Source organism: Pristis pectinata, chromosome 4, assembly GCF_009764475.1.
Source record: "Pristis pectinata isolate sPriPec2 chromosome 4, sPriPec2.1.pri, whole genome shotgun sequence".
In the NCBI taxonomy this organism is placed as follows: Eukaryota; Metazoa; Chordata; class Chondrichthyes; order Rhinopristiformes; family Pristidae; genus Pristis; species Pristis pectinata.
Window position 1 is genome coordinate 52,338,682 of NC_067408.1, and position 22,328 is coordinate 52,361,009.

At 40.9% G+C, this 22,328-nt stretch overlaps 2 protein-coding genes across 6 annotated transcripts in view; one reads left to right on the forward strand and one right to left on the reverse strand.

Annotated features, from left to right (window-relative positions):
• The window catches only part of LOC127569055 (dedicator of cytokinesis protein 2-like), a 528,829-nt gene that overhangs the window by 224,422 nt on the left and 282,079 nt on the right, over positions 1-22,328 (reverse strand). The gene's annotated exons all lie outside the window — the stretch shown is intronic.
• The window catches only part of LOC127569056 (protein INSYN2B-like), a 70,630-nt gene that overhangs the window by 11,563 nt on the left and 36,739 nt on the right, over positions 1-22,328 (forward strand). For 3 of the 4 annotated variants that reach the window (XM_052013338.1, XM_052013339.1, XM_052013340.1), the window contains exon 3: positions 16,847-16,921. In XM_052013338.1, the coding sequence (XP_051869298.1) occupies positions 16,847-16,921 (75 nt within the window). Of the gene's footprint in view, positions 1-8,479; positions 8,554-16,846; positions 16,922-22,328 lie in introns of all 4 variants that reach the window. The other variant, XR_007956138.1, reaches the window with a different exon arrangement.

Here is a 22,328-nt window from a genome sequence, read left to right on the forward strand (position 1 = left end):
TTTGACATTTCCACCCTGGGAGAAGGGCTCTGATTTTCTGCTAAAACTAAATTTACCTTTGAGCCACAATAGGAAGTATTATGGCTAGAACCCAAATGCTTGGACACACAGTTCATTTTTCAGCATCTTCCAGGAAAGAAAAGCAGAGAGGCCCAAGGGCAGAACTGGTTGCTGGCCAGCAATGGTGAACTGAAACACAGCAAAGCCAAGAGGCCAACAATGAAGGTTTTAGAGGGCAATAAGGCTGGAGACACCTACAAAGATAGGGAGGAGAAACACAATGCAAGGCCTGAATACAAAGATGACAAGTTAATTTCCAGCAATACAATGTCACTTAATTTTTTAACATGGGCTCTCATTTTAACAAAACACATCCAAGGGCCTTGGGTCTGGCACTCGTTTTAAGACTCAGTGCTTCAATCCATCAAAGCAATCATGTTTTAAAAGACAAAGTCAAGTTTATTGTCTTGCGCACAAGTACATGTATGCACAGGCACAATGAAAATCTTACTTGCAGCAGCATTACAGGCCCAGAGCATCAGGTAAGTAGCAGCCACAAGAAAAATATAAATTAAACATAAATTATTCTGTTTTCTTCAACAGATTTGGAGTGAAAGGCAAGGGAGTTTTCTATCTTTCCTCCTAATTATCAAAAACCTCCTAAAAAGGTGTACATAATATTCCACATGTTCCCCTACTCCCAAGAAGTTCATACAAATTAGTCATGCTTATCTGCACTTTGTAATCCTCTGCTGTCAATCCTCCCTTTCTGCTCTCACGTGAGCTCCTGACGTTCACTAATTATGACCTTCCGTGTAGCTGATTATTAATTTTGCGTCCAGATATGAAATTAAAGTTTATATTGACTGCCTAGGTTAGATGTCCGTCCCGATTTTTACCTTCATTGGTTTGAAACTGGTCTGGACAGAGACTCTAACATTTACTGCTCCCCCACAGCAGTCATTTAACACAATTATGGTTAGTGTCTCTATTGCTTCCTCCCTTAGCTTCTTCACTTTTCTGAGTTGAATACCATCCAGGCCTATCGTTATATATTTTTAGTGCAGCATCCTTCTGACTATTGGTTTCCAGCAAAACCTCCTTCACATCCTTCTCAAGAGTTTCCTACAATTCCACTTTTACCTTCCTTTGTCAAAAGCACTTTAAGATACTTATCAATCAAGTTCCTTGTTCTCATATGCAAGGTGGCACCATTAACGTTTTAGTGAGTTCTTTGCCTTCCTTGATTTCTTTTTCGGTTCTAATGGCAGTGCAAAAGCTCTTGTTATTTTTCATTTGTGTTGATTTTTAGACATTTTTCATACACCTTCTTAGCCTTCCCCATCTTTTGTTTTCATCCAGTCACAATTCTCATGATTTTTGTCTATATTTTCAGCTTTTAAAGCCTCAGATGTAAATTCATCCTTGTTCACATGCATTAAATGAATTATAGAGTGGTGCATGCCTGCTGTTCGTCACTTCTGAAATTTGTTTCCATTGTTGTCTTGGAATTCCATAAGTGAGTACCATACTTATTTTCAATGACATTTAGAACAGGTAACTAGAGCAAAAACTACTCCATTGTGCTTAATCTCTCCATCCACAGGATCATTTTGTTTTTACTTTAGCTGAAATTTTATATTTTAAACCATTACACCTCTTACTTAACCTGCGTTGTGAGCAAATCACAATACTCCCCGTGTTGTGCAAGTAGGAAGAATGAGACATGGTATGGGTAGGGGATGGACATTAACGGAAGTGCATACTCTGTGCACGGCCTTTAGCATAGCAGGGAAAGTGGATGTAGAATCAATCATAGAATGGTCACTACACAAGAGAGGCCATTCAGCCCATCATGTCTGGACCAGTTCTCTGGCAGAGCACGCTCCAGATGCACCCACCATCTCTTTCTTGCAAATTGATCACCATATATTTATCCAATTCCCTCTTGAAGGCAGCAATGGAACCTGCCTCCATTACATCAGCAGGCTGTGCATTCCAGATTCCAACCACACGCTGCATAACAAGGTTTTTCTCATGTCACGCTTCACTCTCTTCCCTTTCATTTTATCCCTGTTCCCTGTGACCTCTAGTCGCTGAGCCCTTCCACCAATGGGAACAGCCTCCCACTATCCACTCTGTCCAGACATCTCCTCATCTTATATACTTATATCAAATCTCCCCTCAGCCTTCTCTTCTCCAGAGAAAACGGTCCCAGCCCCTCTAATCCATCCTTGTAACTGCAGTCCTTCATTCCAGGAAACACTCTTGTAAATCTATTTTGGACCCTCTCCAATGCCTTCACATCCTTGCTACAACGAGGTGGCCAGAATTGAACCCAACACTCCATTTGAGGACTGACCAGTGTTTTAAAAAGGTTCATTACTTCCCAATTTTTATACTTTATGTCTCAATGGATAAAGCCCAGAACAGTGCGTGGCTTATTAACTACCTTCTCAACCTGCCCTGCTATTTTCATCGATTTGTGCACACGTATCCACAAGTTCCCCTCTCCTGCATCACTTTTAGAACAGTATCCTTTATTCCATATTGCCACTCCTCATTCTTCCTACCAAAATGCATCAGCTCACATTCCTCTTTGCTAAATGTCATCTGCTGTGTGTCTGTCCATTCCACCAGGCCATACATAACCTGCTGCAAACTGTCACTATCCTCTTTACAATTCACAATACTGCCAAGTTTTGTGTCATCTGCAAAGTTAGAAATTTCAACTTGCACGCTCAAGTCTTGGTCATTTATATGGATTTTTTAAAAAAATGATGCTAACACCAATCTGTGAGGAATGCCACTGTCTGCATTCCTCCAGTCTGAAAAACAACCATTCACCACCAGCCCTTGTTGCCAGTTACTTAGCCAACAATGGTTTGATGCTATCAATGTCTCTTTTCTGCCATGTGCTTCAACTTTGCTGATAAGCCTTACCAACAGTTTTCTGGAAGTCGATGTACAACACATCAGCTTTATTACCCCTATCAACTCTATCTGTTACCACATCAAAACGTTCATGGTTAAACATGATGTGTCCTTAATAATACCACATAGGATTAGAGTCATGGAGTAATTGAGCAATACAGCATGGAAACAGGTTCAACTCGTCCATGCTAACCAAGATGCCCATCTAAGCTAGTCCCATTTGCCCATGTTTGGCCCATATCCCTCTAAACATTTCCTATTTATGTATCTGTCCAAGTGTCTTTTAAATGTTGTTATTGTACCTGCTTCTACCACTGCTTCTGGCAGCTCATTCCATATACGCACCACCCTCTGCGTGAAGAAGTTGGCCCTCAGGTCCCTTTTAAATCTTTCCTCTCTCACCTTAAACTTATGTCCTCTAGCTTTTGGTTCCCTTTCCCTGGGAAAAAAGACTGTGTGTATTCACCCTATTTATGCCTCTCATGCTGGAACGTGGCGAGTCATTGCAAGCTGCTCTCTGCAGATCTACTCATTACCCTTACTATAATCGTTCTACACTTTTAAATTTAAACTCTATGTCACTAACTATTACTAATAATATTCTTTTAAATCTTTTTACCTTGCACCTTATTGCACTGCACTTTCTCTGCAGCTGTGACACTTTACTCTGTACTGTTATTGTTTTTACCTGTACTACATCAATGCACTCTGTACTAACCCAATGTAACTGCACAGTGCAATGAATCGACCTGTATGATCAGTACGTAAGACAGGTTTTTCACTGTACCTCGGTACAAGTGACAATAATAAACCAATACCAATGTACACCTCGAAAAGGTCACCCCTCAGTCCCCTACACTTCAATGAATAAAGTCTTAGCCTGCCAACCTTTCCCTATAACTCAAACTTGCTTCAGTTAATCCAATTTCCTCCAGATGACAATTAATCCAGTCCTGGATCAATGTTTTGAAAATCTTTCCGTAAACGAGATTAACCTGAATGGCCTTTAGTTGCTGGGATCTTCCTTACTTACTTATTTGAACAAGTGAATAACATTTGCCCTATATGGGATATCTTCATCTACCTCTGAGCTTCTTCCACTCTGTCATCAAAAAACAGGAATGATTTGCTTGAAATAACTTCTTAAATTCAACCTTCAACATTTTAATCCAAATCAAGGCGGTAGATAATATGTGCACAATATGTAGATTTTGGTGGAATGTAAAATGCAAAGTATTTTTATTAAAACTACTACCACTATCAACTAAATAATTCAAATATATTTGTAATATGTCAGTTTGGTATTTTCTCAATAAGGATCAAATTCAGTGATTTTTATTCTTATTTTTCTCTCTGCAAAATTGTAAATTTGTATCTTTTAATATTATATTTGTTTTCTGCCCAGTTTTTATGTCTTCCCTTTTTATAAAACCCAGAAAACATAATAATAAGTAAGTTCGTGACTGCTTTAATAAACCTTGCATGTACAAACAACCCTGGTAAACACGTTGTTTTCTCATGTGAAAAAAAATTACCTCATTAAACATTCAAAAGTTTGTGCTTGATGTTGGTTCCACATGGGTATTGTAGAGTAGAACAGCAGTTCAGATCAACAGTAAAAAATCTTGGATAGAATTGCCTTAAAGCTAGTTGTGTGGAACAATCAGTGTTTTCCTTACTCATTTTAACTACATAAGCTAAAATTACAAAAGTAATGATTGTTTTGCAGTTATCAATATAAATAAACAGATGCACAGAGTATTTTCACTCACCTATATACTGTATGAGTTACTCCCTCTCTGTCTTTAATATGTTTGTTTGAAATAATCTCATAAATTTGCATTGCAGCACTTTACTCCAATTCAGACTAGTAGATAATGCATATTGATGCCATCCCCGTTCCCATAGTAACATTCACCGAGCTTACTGCAGGAAAGCTGGGGAAGTTCCCAAGCAGTTTTCAATTGGGATGCTTATGATGACTCTGGGAGTCCAATTTACATTTTGGGAGTGAACTGGCCAAAGAGAATCCTATTGGTAAGTTCCTCCCTATTTTTTCAGGAACTGGACTGATCAGCAGTGTGTTCATCAAGAAACCAGCCAAGGCCACTGAGACTCCACTTCCACCTGCACTCTCATAGATGTCAGACCTCCTTTGGTGTGGTCTGATATTGCTTTTGGGCTTACCTTGATCACTGGCAATAAGACACCATTTCTGTACCAACGTAGTTTCGCCCAGAACAAGGATTGGCTCCGTCACACTGACGCCACCAGGCAATGACCAGGTATATTCATCCAGCCAGCCCCACGTAATACACTGGAGGGACCTCAACTCCTACTTTGTGCAACATTTCTCACTGTAAATTCCTGAGCCCATACTCTTAATACTGGAACGGTTTATTCCAATGTTATTTACTGCATTTCCAATATTGATTTCTGGGTACTCATTCCATATTTTCCATACATATCTCCTTTTGACATAAAAGGTGGTCATTTGGCCCATCAAGTCTATGCATTCCTATTCCCAACTAATTGTCACTGTAACCCATTCTCACAACATTCATCTCCCCACCTTCCCAAAGATTTTATCACTCCCTCACACACTTGAGGCGATTAAGGGTGATCCATTAGCCTACCAATCCATACATACAATCATAGAGATATACAGCCAATCAAGATGTCTATCCAAGCTAGTCCTATTTGTCTGTGTTTGGCCTGTATCCCTCTAAACCCTTTCTATCCATGTACCTGTCTAAATATCTTCTAAACATTGTAATTGTATCTTCCCCTACCACTTCTTTGTTTCATACCCGATGCCCTCTGTGTGAAAGACCTGCTCCTCTTTTTAATATGGGAGCACACTGAGGAAACTGATGCACGTTCACAGGAAGGATGTGCGACTGCACTCACAGACTGCACCAAAGCTCAGGATCAAACCTGGATCACTGGAGCTGTGAAGCAGCAGCCCCACTAGCTACACTGTTGTGCTGCCTCAGTGGAAACTTTTATTTTCCCTCTGCACAACTAGCCATCCTATATTTGAAGCTACTGCTGACAGGAAGATGACGGCATTTAAGAACTGTTTAGACAAGCACTTGAACCACTTCGGCATACGAGGGCTGTGGACCAAATGTTGGGCAATGGGACTAATTCAGGAAGATGCCCTCTCGTCAACATGGATGAGTTGGGCTGAATGGCCTGTAAACGTGCTGTACAATTCTATGATTCTGTGTGATTAAGTGTGACAGGTTTATCAGCACTTTAATGATAAAATCAAATTATTAATAAAAGTTATATATTTAAAATAGAGATTAAAGTATGTCTGCGGCCCTGATCTGCGTCCCGCACTTTATCTTTCTTCACTTGCTATCTTCCACACTCAGTTAAAGATTTGACCGTGGCAGGTGTATGAATATTCAGAAAAGAAATTTACTTATGATCATGACCAATAATGGTATTTAGTCAGAAGAAGTGGTTTGGGAGAGAGCTTGAAAATCACAAAAAACTGTAGAAGCAAAAGCAGAAAATGCTGAATACCCGAAGTAGGTCAGGCCGCATCTGTGGAGAGAGAAACAGAGTCAATGTTTCAGGTCTGAGGCCATTCAATAGAACTGGGAAAGAGAGATACGTTATTTTTAAGTTGGAGATGGGGTGGGGGAAGTAAATTAAAACTAAGTTGTTCTCTCTCTTTCTCAGTTCCAGTCTCGAACTTTAAACATTAACTCTGTTTCTCTCTCCACAGATGGTGCCTGACCTGCTGAGTGTTTCCAGCATTTTCTGCTTTTGTTATAGGAGAGAACTTACTGTCTGTATTGCTGTGAGGTAGAGTTAAGCTCTTTCGTATACCTTAATTGGTTTCAGCACTTGAATGCTTGAACTTTCCTGAGACAGTTTCATATTACAGACCTTATGCCCCAAAGTACAAGAAAGGAAGCATTACTGAAGCCATTTAAAAGTTTCAGCCTGTACTGTGAATTGAGTATGCATTAGTGAATTCAGCACTGCACTATTCCCAATGCTGACATTCTCTTTGCAGCTAATATTGATCCAGAGAAATAGAGACACACACAAAACTCATTGGAGCACAGAGAGTTACCTAGTCATCCCTGGATCCTTTACAAAACTCAGTGTCACCTCTCTGTCAGAAAGAGTGGCTAAAGAAATAAGAGAGAGCTAGGATTTCTGGAGCAACACCCATCATGCCATGGTTTTCCATAGTGACAGACTACCAATTAAGTATTGCTGAATTTTGGTCACAGTTGCACTGGAAGAAATTCACCAGCCAATGTGTGCACAACAAGATCCCACGACACCATAATGGTAACGACTGGTAATGATACTGTGCCCCCCTGAGATGGAGGGAGTGGGATTGACTTGGGGTTCCTTTTTCAAAATAGAATGCCAAATGGTGTCTTGTTTTATTGCCTATCCCTAATTGCCCTTGAGTAATTGGTGATGAACCACTTCCTTGGACCACTGGTGAAGGTACTTGCACCGTGCTCTCGGGTGGGAAGTCCCAGGATTTAAACCCAGCAATAACAAAGGAGCAGCTTCATATTTTCAAGTCAGGGATGGACGGGAACTTGCAGGAAGTGGTGTTCCCTTGTGCCTGCTGCCCTTGTCCTCCTCGGCGGTAGGGTCAACAGGTCTGGCTGTCTGAGTAGTTCCAGTTAAGTAACCGTAGTACATTTTGTAGAACATAAATGTTTGATAATGTCGATAATGAGAAAATGTCGCTACCTGGCAAGATCAAAACGAAATGCGATAAATATTAGATAGATACCATTAGTTCTAATGGGGGATTCAGGAGAAAGTTCCTTACTAAGGTAGAGGTTGTATTGTACTTGGGAAGTGGTGTAAGTACAGTAAAACAACAGCGATTTGTTTTACTGGACGCTAAAAACGTGCAGAAAGAAGAAGGGATAGGTCATATGCTTGGGGCTCAATGGCAAAGGAAGAGTTTTGTGAAACATATTGTTGTTCCATATAATTCCTATATTGTAGCAGGTTACCACCTTCCCCCCCCCCCCCCCCCACCACAGCACCCCCCACCATCCCCTAGTGGTTTTAGGTAGGGATCCAGTATCCACAAAATGAGTCCTGAGAAAGAAAGGGTCAGATTAGAAGATGCATAAATGCTGAAACCAGTGCAGGTTCTTATTGATGTCCAGTGTAACCCATTGTGAAGTAGTTACATTAAGTGAAACTGGGGTCAGGGCCTTGACTGATGGGCCCTTGGAAAACTGGTGTTGTTTTCTCTGACTACTGATTCTTGCTGAAAATAACAAAAAACTGCAGATGCTAGAAATATGAAATAAAAACAGAAAATGCTGGAAACACTCAGCAGGTCAGGCAGTATCTGCGGAAAGAGAAATAGAGTTAATGTTTAAAGTTCGAGACTGGAACTGAGAAAGAGAGAGAACAACTTAGTTTTAATTTACCTCCCCCACCCCATCTCCAACTTAAAAATAACGTGTCTCTCTCTTTCCCAGTTCTATTGAGTGGCCTCAGACTTGAAACATTGACTCTGTTTCTCTCTCCATAGATGCTGCCTGACCTCCTGAGTGCTTCCAGCATTTTCTGTCCTTGTTCCACCTCAGCGATGACCAGTTCATCAGGGTGAGTTGGGTGGGAGCTCAGGCATTTTGATTCAGGATTTGTCTGGCTGTGAGACTGCGAAGAGTACGAGCTGCAGCTCTGACCTCCAATAGTGCAAGTACGCGGAGCAAGCTCCAGGGAAGTCTGTCCAAATATTCAGACACTAATGTGAAATGGAGCTTGAGTGTCGTGTCAGTCAGCTCAGTGAGAAGCTCTGGACAAAGAAAGGCCGCTGATTCGTTCATGTAATATCATTAGCATAATGAGAGTTTTATGACTTTATCCCCTCCCCCTCCTTATCACCTTCCCTTCTCTGTTTTCCCTTCCTTCATTTGCATAATGTTTCCATAGGAAGAGCTTCAATAATTCACTGACTCACGTCAAAGTATCTGGGTCAGAACACAGCCGCATTCCGTGAATGAGAAGCAGCCACAGCTCCCATTACTTTATGTTATATCATTGACTCCACTTCTCTGTCTTAATACAGCCTCCCAGTGTGTCATGAAAAATATTGTTTCAGACTATACGCACTGACTACAAAAACAAATCTTCATTCACACTGTGATACAGATTCATAGTTCATGGCAATTTATTTGTTCAACTACACACTGTACGCTCTAAAAAAAATTTGGTTGGAATATCGTCCTCACCAAACCCCCCCGCCACCAAAGCCACCCCTGCAAGAATATCACATAACATGTTCTTCCACTAACATGATCAGCACCAACTGCAGGATAAACTATTTGTGGAAAGGAGTCGTAATTTTATCCTCAAAAGTGTTCTGTTTTATTACTTACACCATTTGGTTGGTGATACAATGTCCTGACCATATGGTTAGAGGATTAAGTCATATGGACATGCTGCATAGATATGGCTTCAATACCATTGAGGTCTGGGGGATTAAGAGTTGATCAGTCTGCACAGTACTGCAGGTAGAGCTTCTGCCTGACAACTCCAGCAACCTGGGCTCAATCCCGATCTCCAGCAGTGTCTGTGTGGAACTTGCATGTTCTCCCTGTGACCACACGGGTTTCCCTTAGGTGTACCAGTTTCCTCCTACATCCCAACAATGTGCAGGTTGGGACGCTAATTGCCCACTCTAAATCCCCCCAGTGTGTAGGTAAGCGATAGAATACGGGGGGAGCTGATAGGAATGTGGGGAGAATAAAATGAGATTAGCCTAAATGTATACTTAATGGTCAGCACTGTAGGATCTGTTTTCTTGCTGTCAGACTCTAATCAAAGTGAAAGATTTAAATTGTCGTGCAAATACATTTAGGTCAGTACAGGAAACTCTTTTCTCTGGAGAATAATCAAGAGAGACCATAACCTTAACTTCAAGGCAAGACCTTGAGGATGAATTAGAGCCGTATTCATTTTTCCACACAGAGGGTTAGTGAAAATCTGGAACTCCTTCTTCTAAAAGGATTTGTACACTGAGGGTTAATTGAAGCCTTCAAGATGGAGATTGATATATGTTTGTAAGATAATGGCATCAAAGGATATGGAGCCCAGATGAGAAAGTAGAGGATACAGAAGACCCATGATCAAAATGAATAGAAGGTCAGGCTCAGGTAATTCAGAGACTACTTCTTTATAGCTGCTCCATTTTAGGTTTTAAAAGCAATTGAATCCCATTTTGCCAGATTAGCAAACATGCCACTTTAACATACTTGGGGTTTATAGAATGCCACCAGTCCATTTCTTACCATGTTGTTGACATTCTTCTGAACGTAGTGGATACTGGAAGCTGACTTGTAGCAGTGTAATGTGGTTGAATTAATGGGGCAAGAGATATAGTCATTAATCCAGAGTCCTGTCAGTGAGTCAATTCATCTCTGCATATTAATTAATTATTGGGCACAGCAGCTCCTCAAAGTTAATAACATGTCATCTGACCTCAGGCAAAAAAAAAACCGTGGCATCTTTCACAACAATGGAACACCCCAAAGGTTAATGAAGCAATTTTGGAACGTTGCCATAGTTGCACTGTGGCAGCCAATTTGTGCATAGTAATATCCCACATAGAACAATGTGATAATGACCAGATAACTTGCTTTCCCTGATGTTGTTAGGAGACTGAATACTGATCAGATCATTGTTTAGGATGCCCTTGCTCTTTGATTAGTGCAATCAATAGACAGCTTCCTCCTTTGACTGAGTTGGCTGTGTCAGAGACTAGCTGGGCCTGACGGCCACAGGGGTCTCCTTTGCTTCACATTCAGTGCTGAACCAGCTGAAATCAGCAAAGACTGGCAGCCCCTAGTTAATCATAGAATCTTATTGCACGGAAAGTAGCTCTGAAAGAGTTGTCCAATTATTCCCATTCCCCTACCCTTTCTCCATAGCCCAATATTTCTTTTTCTTTATGAAGTATATAAACTTTTTTAAGTTACTGTTGAATCTTCTGTCACTGCCATTTCAAGCAATGCGTTCAAAATCAACCAACCACAAAAGGTTTATCTCCTTATCTCCCATTAACTTAAACACTGTGTTCTCTGGTTACCATCCCAACTGCCAATGGAAACTGTCTCTTCCTTTCTCTGTCAAAACCCACAGTAATTTAGAACACCTCTGCTAAATCTCATCTTAATCTTCTCTGCTCCAGGGAGAACTATTTCAGTTTCTCCTTCTCTCCTCTAAGCTGAAGTCTTGCATCACTGCTATCATTCTAGTAAATCTGAGCTACTTCTCCTGGGTCCTGGCAACTGATAAAGTGGATTAAGTTACCAGAGCTTGGTACGGCAACTGTTCTGCCCAAGACTGCAAGAAATCGCAGAGAGTTGTAAACGCAGCCCAGTCCATCATGAAAACCAGTCCCCCTTCCACTGTCTACACTTCCTGCTGCCTCGGGAAAGCAACCAGCATAATCAAGGAGCCCTCCCACTGAGTTCATTCTCTCTTCTCCCCCCTCCCATTCAGCAGAAGATACAAAGGCATGAGAACACATACCACCAGCCTCAAGGCCAGCATCTATCCCACTGTTCTAAGACTCTTGGAAGGATCTCTTATACGACAAAGATGAACTCTTGATCTCTCAATCTACCTCATCATGGCCATTGCCCTTTATTTGTCTACCCGCACTGCATTTTCTCTGTAACTGTAACACTATATTCTGCATTCTGTTTTTTTTTCCCTTTTGTACCACCTCGAAGTACTTATGTATGGAATTATCTGTCTGGATGGCATGCAAACAAAAGCTGTGACTCAGTACACCGAATCATTATCGAATCATCATTGGTATCGGTTTATTGCCATGTGTACCGAGATACAGTGAAAAACTTTGTTTGCATGCCATCCAGGCAGATCATGCCACACGTAAATACACTGAGATAGTAAAAAGAAAACAGAATACAGAATATCATGTTACAGCTACAGAGGACATTGTTAATAATTTTGACAGTCTTAGAATTGAGATTTAAAAGAACAGAATGATTGTAAATGATGTAAAGAGAGATTTTGCTGGGGACAGCTCGCAAAGAATTGTGAATGTGTTTTCAGACACCAATGGGTCTCTCTGCAATGTCTTGTGATCTTGGGCAGAGCAGTTGCCATACCATGTGTTGCCTATGAGATGGGAAGCAGGCACATTTTGTTGGGATTGGTACTTGGGTAACTAGTTTGGTCAGGTATGAAGGGATTTGTTACCAGTGGAATCACATCCCTTAGCTGCTAACGGCTTTGGGAGAAAAAGATCTCAAAAAAAGTAAACCAATACATTGGTTTGGCTTAATGAATTGGCAGAAATCAGTTGATGCCTCTGTGGAGTTTGCACATTCTCCCTGTGACTGCATCCACTTCCTTTGGGTGCTCTGGTTTCCTCCCACATCAGAATCAGAATCAAATCTATTATCACTGACTTAGATGACGTGAAATTTGTTGCTTTGCAGCCGCGTACAGTGCAAAAGCATAAAATTACCATATATTACAAAAATAAATAAATAGTGCAAAAAAATGGAACAACGAGGCAGTGTTCATGGGTTCATAGACTGTTCAGAAATCTGATGTCAGAGGAGAAGAAGCTGTTTCTGAATCGCTGAGTATGGGTCTTCCTAAAAGCGTGCAGGTTAGTAGGTTAATTGGCCATGGTACATTGCCGCCAGTGTGTGGTGAATGGTAGAATCTGGGGGGATTTGATGGGAATTTGGGGAAAATAAAAAAATGCGATTAATGTAGCAACAAGCTGCTGGAGGAATTCAGAGGGTCGAGCAGCGTCTGTGGGGAGAAAGAGATTGTCGACACTCTGGGTCTAACCCTGCATCAGGACCAAGAGTGGAAATGGGAGATAATCAGTATAAAGAGGAAAAATGAGACAGGAGCCAAAGGTGATTGGTGGACTGAGGGAGGGGGAGTAAAGGATGACCAGCAGATCGAGCCAAGTAGGGGAGGGGGAAGGATGCAGTTGGGAGACAAAGGACTCCTAATAATGTAGGATTAATGTAAGTGGGTGGTTAATGGTCAGCGTGGACTCAGTGGACCGAAGGGCCTGTTTCCGTGCTGTATCTCTCAAGGACTCCATGACTTTTGTTTAACTGGGGTTTGAATACAGTCTATCATGTTCCTGCAGATACAAGGTTTACTTTAGTCTTTCCCTGATTTAGACACTGTTGGTCCTCCACAGCTTCTGGATCCTGGAAAGGCCAATTTTGTAGAAATGAGAAAGGATCTAGGAAGAGTGGATTGGGATAAGTCGTTTTCTGGCGAGGATGTGTTCAGTAAGTGGAAGGCCTTCAAAGGTGAAATTTTGAGAGTGCAGAGTTTGCATGTTCCTGCCAGGATTAAAGGCAAACTTATCAGGCATAGGGAACCTTGGTTTTCAAGGGATGTTGGCGATCTGGTTAAGAAAAAGAGAGAGGTGTATAGCAGGTATAGGCAACTAGGCACAAATGAGGGGCTTGAAGAGTATAGAAAAAGTAAGAAAATACTAAAGAAGGAAATCAAGAAGGCAAAAAGAAGACATGAGGTTGCTTTGGCAGATAATGTGAAGATAAACCCGAAGGGTTTTGACAAGTATATTAAGAGTAAAAGGATAGTAAGGGACAAAATTGGTCCCCTAGAAGATCAGAGTGGTCGTCTATGTGCGGAGCCTCAGGAGATGGGGGAAGATCTTAAACATTTTTTTTGCATCAGTATTTACTCAAGAAACTGGCATAGTGGATATGGAAGGAAGGGAAACAAGCAGTAGTGTCATGGAACATATAGAGATTAAAGAGGAGGAGGTGTTTGCTGCCTTACAGTGAATAAAGGTAATAAATCCCCCGGGCCTGACATGATATTTCCTCAGACCTTGAGAGAGACTAGTGTAGAAATTGCAGGGGCCCTGGCAGATATATTTAAAATGTCCTTAGCCACGGGTGCAGTGCTGGTAGACTGAAGGGTAGCTCATGTTTTTCAGTTGTTTAAAAAAGGCTCTAAAAGTAAACCAGGTAATTACAGGCCGGTGAGCCTGACATCAGTATTAGGTAAAGTATTGGAAGGTGTTCTGAGAGATCGGATATACAAGTATTTGGACAGCCAAGGGCTGATTAAGGATAGTCAGCATGGCTTTGTGTGTGGTAGATCGTGTTTAACGAATCTTGTAGAGTTTTTCGAGGAGGTTACCAAGAAAGTAGATGAAGGAAAGGTTGTGAATGTTGTCTGCATGGACTTTAGTAAGGCTTTTGACAAGGTCCCACATGGGAGGTTAGTTCAGAAGGTTCAGACACTAGGTATCCATGGAGAGGTTGTAAACTGGATTCGGAATTGGCTGTGTGGGAGAAGACAGAGAGTGGTAGTGGATGGTTGTTTCTCAGACTGGAGGCCTGTGACTAGTGGTGTGCCTCAGGGATCTGTGCTGGGTCCATTGTTGTTCGTTGTCTATATCAATGATCTAGATGATAATGTGGTAAATTGGATCAGCAAGTTTGCTGATGACACTAAGATTGGAGGTGTTGTGGACAGCGAGGAAGGCTTCCAAAGCTTGCAGAGGGATCTGGACCAACTGGAAAAATGGGCCAGAAAATGGCAGATGGAATTTAATGCAGACAAGTGTGAGGTGTTGCATTTTGGAAGGACAAATCAAGGTCGGACATACACAGTAAATGGTAGGGCACTGAGGAGTGTGGAGGAACAAAGGGATCTGGGAGTTCAGATACATAATTCCCTGAAAGTGAATTGACAGGTAGACAGGGTTGTAAAGATGGCTTTTGGCATCCTGGCGTTCATAAATCAAAGTATTGAGTATAGGAGTTGGGATGTTATGGTGAGGTTGTATAAGACATTGGTGAGGCCAAATTTGGAGTATTGTGTGCAGTTCTGGTCACCTAACTATAGGAAGGATATCAGTAAGATTGAAAGAGTGCAGAGAAGATTTAGTAGAATGTTGCTGGGTCTTCAGGAGTTGAGTTACAGGGAAAGATTGAACAGGTTAGGACTTTATTCCTTGGACTGTGGAAGAATGAGGGGAGATTTGATAGAGGTTTACAAAATTATGAGGGGTATAGACAGAGTAAATGCAAGTAGGCTCTTTCCACCTAGATTAGGAGAAATAAGTACAAGAGGACATGGCTTTAGGGTGAAAGGGGAAAGGTTTAGGGGGAACATTAGGGGGAACTTCTTCACTCAGAGTGGTGGGAGTGTGGAACGAGCTGCCATCTGACATGGTAAATGTGGGCTCACTCTCAAGTTTTAAGAATAAATTGGATAGATACATGGACAGGAGAGGTCTGGAGGGTTATGGACTGGGTGCAGGTAAATGGGACTATCGGAATAAAATTTCGGCACAGACTAGAAGGGCCTAATGGCCTGATTTCTGTGCTGTAGTGTTCTATGGTTCTGACTAGAGACAGAAGAGGTGCCAATGTGTTCTCAAACTCAGACACCGGCAGTCTCTCTCCTCAGGTTATGACTGAATCTTTGCCATTCTCCCATGACCCATAATTAATCTTTGTTTCCTCTCACACATATTGGCTGCTCGTCAACAATTCAGAATTTGGTTTTTACTCTTCTTTAAAAAATCTGTTCTCTGCCATCACTCTCACCCTCTCTCCCTCAGGCCCTGCACCAGTCTGCCCTGTACTCTGTTTTTTTTCCTATTTTGCCCAGTCTCTCGAAGCACATTACTTTGCTGCTGAATTTAGTATTCAATAAGCTTCCAATAAATGACTCTAAGTGGTTTCCTTTCCTCAGGACTCTCGATTTTTATTCAGATCTATTGTCAGACATTCAACCTCCATTTTTGTTCTTGCTACTTGAATGTGTAATCATCCCCAGATTCATTATCATTGAATGTCCTTCTTGACCTCATTACAGCATATGTCACAATTGTGACTGTATCTATGGACACCCGCGTGTCAGCCAATGAATTTATTTACTCACCGAAGTTTGTATTTGAACAGCATTTTGCAGCAATTGGTCTAATTACTAAATGGTCAGAGTTTATTCTAACTACCCATTACAGCAACTTATCTATTTACTCAATAACAGAGACTGTTTGAACAGTCTTAGCAAACTACAGCAAACAGAAGTCATGGTCAAAACTATAGCAACACCTTCTGATAAAAGTGAGTATTTTCTCCAATAAAATAGAGAAAGTGGAGGACAGGGATATAATATAAGTCATGTATGCAAAATTAATTAATGTCATTAACACCAGAATGTCATTGAGACAGGAATGACCAAATCAACCTTAACCTAACCAGGTATTTGTTTTTTGAATGATGTTATTACATTATTCCCCTGTTATATATCCCCCTGCTCTTACCCACTATGGGATGATGTGGCAATCTTTTTAAAACTGCCATAACTCTGCCACAATGCGATAATACTCACACACACACACACACACACACACACACACACACACACAAACACACACATGCAGACATATGCACACACATGCATGTGCACACACAGAAACACATACACACATAGACAAACACACACATATACACAAACACATATGCATGCACACACACGCACACAAACACATATACACACACTTGCACACAAACACACACACCACACACAGTGTACAGAAGTTACGTTCATCCTTCCTTTATTTCCTTTGAACTCCATGACAAACTGCAACTACTCATCTCTCTCCATAATTCTTTAAATTACAATGATGTTAACGGCTTAAAAGATGCTCAAGAACTATAAAGTATTAAATATTCCTGGAATGGGACCATGGCTGTTTCAAACAGATGTTTGTGAGCAGATTGTGTTGACTGAATGATGCACCTGTCTCCACATTACATTACTGCCCACCCCAGTGCAATCATTTGGTGTGAAATTCTGTTTTCCTTTATTTACACTGATCATCTTTACATTAAAGGAGGAACTTCTATCGGACTGGCCAGGACCTCAGTAACTGCAGCACTTGTCAGAACACCGCCTGTATCATCTACAGGTACAGCAGTTCAGTCATTTATTACTATTTTCTCTTGTTTGTTTACAACAACTTGCATTTATTTAATGCTTCTAATGTCGTAAAACATCCCACGCCACTCCACAGGTTTGATATCAGTCATCTCGATAACCATGTAAGGAGATGTTGGAGGTTACTGTAAACTCGATCAAAGAGGGAGGTTTTAAAGGGCATCGTAAAGGAGGAGAGAGAAGTTGAGAAGTTTAGAGAAAGACTTCAAGGGCTTACGCAACTGCTAGCTTCCTGCTTACATGGCTACTTAGTTCATAGTGCACTGTATGATATACCATCATTATAGAGTGCAGAGGACTTGATCGATACATAGCACGAAAGATGTCTCACTTAATCTGTTCATTTGACTCATATTTGGAAGGATGAGGGCTTGGGTTCCACACCAGGGAAATGAATGCATAATCCAGGCTGACACTGCTCAGCTGAATTAAGGGAGTACATACCATCAGAGCTGTCGTCCTTAAGATGAAATATCAAACAGGCCCTGTCTACCCTCACAGCTGGATATGAAAGATCCCATGATACGTCAAAAAAAGAGTAGGAAAGCCATCCTAATGCCTTGCCTAATAATGTCCCAGCAGTTAATAAATGATCTGGTGCTAACGTCAAAGCTATTTGTAAGCACTCCTGTGAAAATTGGCTGCCACGTTCTCTACATTAAAACAGTGACATTTCAGAAGTACTTGTGAGATCTTAAGATTGTGAAGCATTAAATGCTGGAAAGAATCACCAGATCAAGCAGCATCTGTGTGCCTGTGTCTCCAAATGTTGCCTGACTTGCAAAGTATTTCCAGCATTTCTTGTTTTTATTTCAGATTTTCAGCATCAGGAGTAGTTTGCTTTTCAACGAAGGTGGTGAAAAATACTATATAAATGAAAGATCTTTCTTTCCATGCCAGAGTAATGAAGTGTTAAAATTGGAACTGAAAGGTCTTGCTATTATGAGAAGTATAACATGGATCTCTACAATTACACCATGGTTGGGGAGATACTGAAGGTTAAGGATGGCAGATTAAATCATTCAGAACACCTTTACTCTGGATGGCAGCTCTTAGTAGTGTTTCAGTGAGATACAAAGAAATTACTGTTGAAACTGATCAATTCTGAAGTGCAATGGAACTAAGAGTCTTTATATTAAAGGCACATGAAAAGTTCAAGAGTACTACTCCCCGCTGCAATTTTCTACTCCTCCTCCAGTTACTGGGATTCTCATCCAACTGCCTTCTTTTAGGCTGGCACTTTAGTGCTGAGGGAGTGATCTTATCATTCTCATATTCCTGTTTGTGGGAACCTTCTGTGGAAAAATGGTTGCTGTGTTTCCTGAGTTCCTACAGTGATAATACTTCAAAAGTACTTCATAGAATGTAAAGCACTTCTGGACATTTAGGCTTAATAAGTAGATATATTTTTCCTTCAAGAAACATTTAACCAAGGTACCATCTTCCCTCTCAGATATCCATAAAAGAATGCATTGGCACAATCTAAGGAAGAGCAGGAGTCTCCTGCAATGTACTGACTAATATTTAGCTACAACTAACAGCACAAAATCAGATTATCTGCTTCTTAATTTGGGTTCTTGTTCTGCGTACATTGATCATTCTGGTTCTCTGTCACTTTCCAGTGACCCTGTATTGAGATTTTTGCATGCAAGGTTACTGATCATGAACTCAGATCTTTGAGTGATGTCTATATATTGGGCTGAACTATAATGTGCTCCACAATCGAATAGCATGCAGGAAACTCACAATTTCGCATTATAAATGGAGAACAAGGGAGGACTGGAGAGGGTGCAGAGGAGATTCACCAGGATGTTGCCTGGATTGGAGGACTTTAGTTGTGGTGAGAGATTGGATAGGCTGGGCTTGTCTTCCCTGGAGTGAAGGAGGTTGAGGGGTCACCTGACAAAGGATATAAGATTATGAGGGGCATAGATAGGGAAGATAGACAGAATCTTTCCCCCGTGGTAGGTGTGTTAAAAACAAGACGACATAGGTTTAAGGTGAATGGGAGGAGCTTTAAAGGGGATCTGAGGGGAAAGCTTTTCCACAGAGCGATTGATATCTGGTGCATGCTATCAGCAGAGGTAGCAGAGTTAGATACACTCAATACATTTAATAAGCATTTAAACAGGCACTTAAACTAGCAAATCACAGGAGGATACAGATCTAAATCAGGAAAATCGGATCAGTGTAGATAGGCAAAATGGTCGACATAGACGTGGTAGGCCAAAGCGTCTGTTTCTATGCTGTACAACTCTATGAAAAACAAAGCTGACTATCCCAATGCAAGGTAGCTAAGTTATCACAAAAACGTTGCTACATGAGACAACTAATTTTTTTTGAGAAACCATGAGTTGAAACGTTAACACTTAAAATGAAGTGAAGGACTCATTTTGTTATTCAACCACCCAAACCCACAACCCACTTGACAATTACTAAAAACCAACGTTATATGAATTCAAACCATCTCAGACCAATTCCCAATGGATGCTGTACCACAGCATTTAAATGGCTTTCAGCTTCACTGCTTGCTTGATGTGAACTATGTCAAAGAGGAGGATTGAAAGAAATGGTAATCTTAGGAGAAATAGGTCAGTGTGTTTGAGTTTCAGACGCAGGTACAAAGGGGGTTTATAATAAGAGCAAGATGTCTTTAAAGGAAAATAAATGTTCTTCAATTGCTTAGTATTATTCCCTCGACAAAACTAAAAATAGCTAGGGATGAGGTTATAAAGTCAAGGTTAACTTTGACAAGAGAAATAGGCTCAGATGACTGACAATATTGTGTTTGATTTACTGGCAGGAAATCAGGCAAACAGAGAAATAAATGTCTTTGTGCTGAATATGACACACCATGTGTCCTTAAATTAGCACTTTTGAGATTGGTTAAAGGACCAAGTCACTTGTTGTTTTCTCTTTATTCAGAGTTGGACTCCAATCAATCCTGTGCTGTGTCTTTAAGTTAGATCGTGACTGAGTAGGAATACTCTAATTCAGTTTTCTGTGACTCACAGAGATTCTGAGCACCTGAAAAGTGCCAATAGATATCTGAAGAATGGGTGGGTGGGTTAATCTAAACCTCCAGACCCGCTTCTTGTGCCCAAATCCAGCCCAACCTAAACTGGAAGATAGCTTCTTCTACCTACTCCCCATAATGATGTTGGACTGGTTCCCAAACAATTCCAAGTGTTCATGGGTCCAAGTTCAAAACTAGTGAACACTAAATTGGCAACTTCACCCAGCAAGGTGAATTGGGAAATGGGAAGTGTGATATGGCACAGGTGGAGAATGTAAGAGAAAGGAGCAGGAGTAGGCCATCAGATGCTTCATGCCAACTCCACCAGAATGAACACTGTTCCACCTACCAGGGCTGATGCTCCATATCTTAGATCAAGACAACATTCAGCAATGATGCACTGAACTCATTGTGTACCATATCTTGTCAGCCCTTTAGAGTCATTGAGTCATATAGCACAGAAATAAACCCTTTGGCCATCATGTCAGTGCCGATCATCAAGCACCTATTTACACCAGTCCTATTTTATTCTCCCCACATTCCCATCAACTGTCCCCAAGATTCTACCACTCACCTACACACTAGGGATAATTTCCAGTGGCCAATTAACCTACCAACCCACATATACTTGGGATGCAGAGGAAACAGGAGCACCCAGGGGAAACCCACTAAGTTATAGGGAGAACATGCAAACTTTACACAAGCAGCACTGGAGATCAGGATTGAACCTGGATCAATGGAACTGCCCATAAGTCCCCATATGACCTTTGCCATGAGACATCTAAACACAAGCTCCAAAACTGTACAAAAAGTTCAACATATTCTCATCAAAACGATCTTGGGGAGTGTTGGAAACTTCTAACAATCTAACAATGTACTTGGAAGATCCTGTGATCTCCTTGCAACTCCCATTTCACATTATCCAACAGTCTTTCACTCAATGATATGATTTCTCCAGCATCCTTGACATTCATCAACATCTCTTGCCCCTTTGTGTGAAATATTTATGCCTAAATTCCTAATGAGGTCCATGAGATTTGAATGAATTCTGAATAAGCAGAACAACTGGTGATTGTGTACTCATCAGCACACAAGTAATTAGTCTGAAGACAATAGCAAAATAATTGCATGTGTATATTTTAAATCATTGTATGAAATGTATCAGCATTTAACCATCACAAGCTTTAAGGTCACACCATCTTGTACATTAAAGATAGATGGACTGAAACTTCTTGAGCTTCTATCTGCTTTGCCCATTAAAATGGAAATGGAAATAAAGTGGGGAGAGCAGAAAGCAAGTATCCACCAACCAGAGATTTCAGTTCAAGTCCTCAGTCAAATGTAAGACTGCTGTCAAATGTCCAAAGAGAAAATGTGGCATAAAATAGAGAAATATTGAAAAGCTGTCCCTTCTGTAAAACTGCATCTTCAGTCGTTGAGCTACACCTTTCGAAACCATTGGGTAGTTCGCAGTTATAGCTCTACATCCAACGTTAGGCGTCACACGTTAAGGATAGAAAGATCTGGATGAAGAGAGTTACTCAATGATGTCAGGCATGAGGGGCTTCAGCTACCTGGTGTGACCAGAGACACTGTGATGCAGAACAGAGAAGGTGAAGTGGGAGTTAATAGTTGTTCAAAAAGATGAAAGGCAATGGGGAGAAATGGTTTCCATTGGCAGGTGGGTGCATAACCAAGGATGCAGTTTTAAGAAAGCTGGAATCAGAAGATATAGAGAGACATTTTACAGAGGAGGTTCTGACGATCTTCATTGCACTGTTAGAAAATGTGATGGAAGCAAATTTAGATATAACTTTCATATGAGAATTGGTACACACTTGATAAGAAAAATTGCATTCAGTGGGAAAAAAATGAGAGATTTTAAGAAAATGAATATATGGGGATGTTTGCTTATGATTATACAATGTTCATTTCCCAGTTCTCAATTCCTGAGTAAATGAAGCAGTCCATGACTGCCTGATGCAAGACCTAGACAATGTTTAGGTAATAGGGTGAGAAGTGACAAGTAACATTCACACCATAGCAATGACTGTATCTAACAAGAGAGAATCTAAATATCTTCCTTGGTATTCAATGACATTACCATCACTGAGACCCCACCATCAATATTCTGGCTCACCATTAACCAGAAACTTAAATGGATCAACCACATTAATACTATTATTACAAACACAGTCAGAGACTGACTATACTGCAGAAAGTGACTCACCACTTGACACCCCAAAGCCTTTCCACCAACTACAAGGAACAAGCTGAGAGCATGATGGAATACTCTCCACTTGCCTGGATGAGTGCAGTTCCAAAAACATTCAAGAATCTCAACAGCATTGACTGACCACAT